Source organism: Poecile atricapillus, chromosome 1 (genome assembly GCF_030490865.1).
Source record: "Poecile atricapillus isolate bPoeAtr1 chromosome 1, bPoeAtr1.hap1, whole genome shotgun sequence".
In the NCBI taxonomy this organism is placed as follows: Eukaryota; Metazoa; Chordata; class Aves; order Passeriformes; family Paridae; genus Poecile; species Poecile atricapillus.
In genome coordinates this window covers 88,697,396-88,701,964 of record NC_081249.1, presented here as the reverse complement: position 1 = coordinate 88,701,964, position 4,569 = coordinate 88,697,396, and the positions used below count along the sequence as shown (strand labels likewise).

The 4,569-nt window shown below is 55.4% G+C and overlaps 1 protein-coding gene across 1 annotated transcript; it reads left to right on the top strand.

Annotated features, from left to right (window-relative positions):
- On the top strand, positions 1 to 4,000 carry PTMS (parathymosin). The gene is made up of 5 exons (XM_058827147.1): positions 1 to 599; positions 1,345 to 1,410; positions 2,132 to 2,213; positions 2,361 to 2,425; positions 3,055 to 4,000. Exons 1-5 carry the CDS (start codon positions 552 to 554, stop codon positions 3,103 to 3,105), a joined length of 312 nt encoding a protein of 103 aa, XP_058683130.1. The 5' UTR covers positions 1 to 551; the 3' UTR covers positions 3,106 to 4,000.
- Positions 4,001 to 4,569: the final 569 nt, after the last annotated feature.

The following is a 4,569-nucleotide window of genomic DNA, read 5'->3' as shown; positions in this document are numbered from 1 at the left end:
GCGCTGCCCTCCCACACGGCCCCGCAGCGCCGCTTCTCGCCTCCCCCGGATTCCTCCTGGAGAGCCAGCCCGCCTGTACGGGCGGCTCCCCTGGCGTGCTGCGGGTAGAGGGCTCGGCTCTCCTCCCCGGACACTGCCCGTCGGAACCGCAGCACCTCGGCGCGGAGCGGGGCTTTCGGCTGGCCTCGACGGGGCCGTGCGGCGCCTTGTGGGGACCCGCGGTGCGCCCCCGCTGCCGAGCGGCCGCGGCTGAGCGCACATTGTTCTAGCGGCCCGTCCCTCTCCCCTCCCTCCTCCGCCTCCCGTCCCTCTCTCCTCCCTCCCCAGGTCCCTCCTTCCCTCGTCACCGGCGCTGTATAAATCCCCTGCCCCGGCGGATCCCCCCACCGCGGGAGACCCTGGTACTTTGGCCCCCGGGGCGGGATCCTGCCGCCGCCTGCGGACCGCTGGGACTTCGCGCTCCCGCCGCTGACCCCTCCTCGCTCTCGCCCTCCCTTCCCTCCCTCGCACGGTTCCCACCGGCCTCTTCCCTTCGCAACCGGGGGGCCAGGATGTCGGAAAAACGCGTCGAGGAGGCACCGGCGGAGCTGAGCGCTAAGGTGAGACACCTCCCTCCCCTCCCGCTCCCCTCTTCCCATCCTCGCAGCCGGCCGCGCTCCCGACGGGAGGGGAGGGAATGGGCTCGGCGGGGGAAGCGGGGGGGGGGCCCGAGGGCTCCGTGAGGTGCCCTGACGGCGGGGGGCGCGCGCGGCCCCTCGCGCGCCGCCCGGCCAATGAGGGGGCGGGGGCGGGGCGGGGGGGGGCCCCCGAGGGCCCTCGCGCCCCCCGCCCCGCCCCCGCCCCCCATTGGCCGGGCGGCGCGAGCGCGCTCTGGGTTCGGCTCCGCTCGGAGCCGGGCCGAGGGGGGGCGAGGGGGGGGCCGGGAAGCGGTGTCACGGCGGAGCAGGAGGAAAGTTGTGTGGACACAAAGCACGGGCCCTCGGATGGCGGGGGAAGGAGGAGGGAGGGGTGGAATGGAGAGAGAGAGGTCCGGAAACGCCTCGATCCTACGGTTGCGCTTTTTTTTTTTTTTTTTTTTTTTTTTAATAAATCGTTAAAACTCTTCCGTGCCACTTCTGGTTTCCACACGCGTGTGCGGGCTAAAAGTAGCTCTGACGCGCGTTCGCTGCTGTTTTCCTTTGTCAGGCGGGCGGATTTAACGCCTAATATGTCTCCTCGCCCGCTATTCCGCCTCTCCTCCAAGCCGTCTTTGTTTAGGCATCCCCGTCCTTTATTGCCGCTGACCGCCGGAATGTTGTTGGTTTTCCACCCCCCCCCTCCCCCCGCACCTCATTTCTTATATAGGAAAGGAAAGAAAAGAAGGAAAAGCTCGAAGAGAAAGCGGTCCACAAAGAAAAGGAGATAGTAGAGGTGAGGCCCTTCTGAGGGACAGATTTGGAGACGTCGGGGAGGTTTTTGTGCTCGCTTTGGGCAACAAATATGAAGGGAATATGGGAGGTTAAGAAAGAGGGAAGGCCATGGGAGCTCCAGCATAGGGATAAAGGGAGAGTGAGCTCTTGGATAATTGTGGAAAATGAGCCTTGAAGGACTTAGTGTAGTCAGCACAGCCCATCAGGGAGAAAAAAGGTCAAAGAAGGGAATGGAGCTGAGAACAAGTGGGAGAATGTGGCACGGGAAATGTGGTCCTGCGCCCACTGAGGTATCCTGAGGTGCACAAGGAACATGTGTTGGAGAAGGTGGGGGGAGGAACAGTGAGGAAATGCACAGATTGATGGAGGTCGGGAGGGATCTGGAAACAGATGTACCATGAGCCTCAGCTAAGTCATTAGCCTGTAATCACAGAGATGCTTTGGTTGTTGGGAGGGATGGTGGCAGCTCATCAGGATGTAAGCTGGTGGGAGGCAAGGAGCTTCGTGTTGTTTGGGATGGACTGGAAGGATTGGCTTTGTGAGCGAAGGCTGGTTGGGAGGAGTGTTCAGCAGGGGTGGTGGGAATAACGTTGTCGGAGTAACAATGCACTCAGTTGCACTCCTGAAGTGGCTGGAGCTCTGGAAATTGTGCTTGTAGCAAAGAGCACGTGGAAGGGTCATCCTGGCACCAGTTTCTGCTCTGACCAATTTGTTTCGTTCAGGATGAGGAGAATGGAGCTGACGAGGATGATGAAGAGAATCCTGATGATGTGGATGAAGAAGAAGGTGGTGATGAGGATGAAGGTAGGGAAAATTGAAAACATAGGAGGCTGCAGAGGAATAGAGGATTGTGGAGGGAAATTCCTTCTCTGAGCTCTTGATTCTGAGATTACATTCCCTTAAATGCTGCTTCAGTTTAACCCGTGGTTTTCCTTTCTTGCTTGTGCTTAGAAGCAGATGAGAATGGGCAAGAGCAAGATGGCCATGCAGAGAAACGATCTGCAGAGGAGGAGGAGGTGAGTAGTAGTGTGAGAATAATGGTGGGGAGAAGGAATGAAGCTGCTTGCTGTTTGTTGATCAAATCCATGTGGATGCTGCTGCTGAGAATCTCAAATTGGCCTCGGGTCTCATTGCTTCAGCAGCAGATGAATAAACAAATCCGATGTGGCAAGGGGATAGTAAATTACTGTATGCTCCTTGTAAGATCCAGGTCCTTCCACCAGCAGTCATGGTGCTGAGTAAGTGGGAGAGAGTCGAGGTGCTGGAGGTTGTGCTTGGAGATGACCTCTGAACTGCCTGTGTCTTCTGGGCTTTGGGCCAGGAGACGGACTTGTAAGGGTGGACCCTGGGGTCTGTCTGGAGTGCTGTGAGCCTCGGCTTCTTACACCTCCTGGAAGTAACAGCATGGGTACAGTGTCCATCTGTATGTCCATCAGATGTGGAACTGTCCACATCTTAACCAACAGAACAGCTGTCTCAGGCACTCCAGGGTACTTAAGAGAGGAGTGGATTTAGGGTGGGCCTAACAGAGATTTCCATATGGAGGAAAGAGCAGCAGTTAAGAATTTTGTGGAGAAATTATGTACCTTGGGGTGGTGTCTGTTTGATGGTAACTCCTTCTTTTTCCTCCCTGTGGCTGATGCAGGATGAAGTGGATCCAAAGAGACAGAAGACAGAAAACGGCTCTTCAGCTTGAGTCCTCCCCTCCCATTTCCCCTGTTCCGTCCATCTCTCCTCTTCCATTCCAGCCTGTGCTTGCACTGCCCGTTAGCCTCTGGCTTCACACAATCTCAGATGAGGAAAGATTAGAAATGCTCTCAAACGGGGAAGACAGCAGTTCCCTTCTCCCTCAAAGACCTAACCCGTCCATGACATTGCCCAGCTGAAATTATCCCGGTCCCCTGCATCCCTTCACTGTGCCCCACTTACCAGTGCTCCTCTTCCCTCAAGAATCTCATGGTTTCCTGGGCACACAACCTCGCCAGGCGCTTCACGTGGCAAAGCACCTCCTGTCCCCTTGTCACCTGCCTGCCTGTTCTTGTCACTGGTATGAGATTCTTGAGAGCTCCTGCTCCCCAGCCCTGCTGCCAGAGCTCCTCCCTGAGCCAGGAGGTGCGGGCACAGATCTCATGGTGCGTTCCCCAGTCCTAGTGGACTTCTCATCCACTTTCCCGCTGAACCCTGAGAGACAAAGACAAAGAATATTACGAGCAAATAATGGTTCTATTAAGCAACACACGGAGACAGGATTTATTTTAAGCTTTTCTTTTTTTTCCAAGTTTACATGACAGCAAGCTGGCCCTCGTGAATTTTTCGGAAGATAAGGGTTGCTTTTATATATGAATTTCATCTGAGCTGTGTATTTTTTTAATTTGAGGCTTTTTTAAAACAAATCAAGAGAGAAACAATTGGGGACCAAACTTTGATTTCCATTTTTTCCCTTCAGATTTTCTTGTGACCATTTTTTGTAAATTAAAGGCAATATAGCCACAGCGTTTTCTATGGCACAGACATCACGAGGATGATAGATATAAATATATATATTGTTTTCAACAAGCACTGTAAATAAAAGCGTTTAAAAATATTTCAAACCCCTGGCGTGGATGGCTGTGTCTACACATCCTGCAGGGGTCAGTGGGAGTTGGCTTTGGGGGAAAGCGGGTGGCTTGCCCAGCAGTGGGTGGAGAGGGGAGCCAGAGGTTGATCAAAGGGCAGGTGTTGGTTATTTAAGCATGTTTGGGTTCTGCTCCCCTTGTCACACTGCAGTTACAGTGAGGGCATGGCACAAATGCAGGACGAAGCTCCAGGGCTGTTCTGAATCTCTCAGAAGTCCTGTTGGGCCTCTGCACGGGGCAGGAGGGGTTTGGCAAAGGGAAACCAAGCTGTAGCTGCTGGATGCAGCCCGGTGTTGCCGTCACCGTACGCTGCCCCGTGGCCCCCTGCCCTGGCTGGCTTCAGGCGTGACTCACACGGCAGCAGTCGCAGTGACCAGGGAGCCTTCTGAGAGACAAGAGCTTCAGTTCTTTGTCCCACCAGCTGCCTTGGGGAGAGCTGTCAAGCGTTTTGTCTTTTTATCTGCACAGACCTTTAAAGCTGCTGTTCATGTTTCTTCTTTTTAAACTCGTACTTTGGCAGTCGCGCAACGAGCCACCGGGAGCTG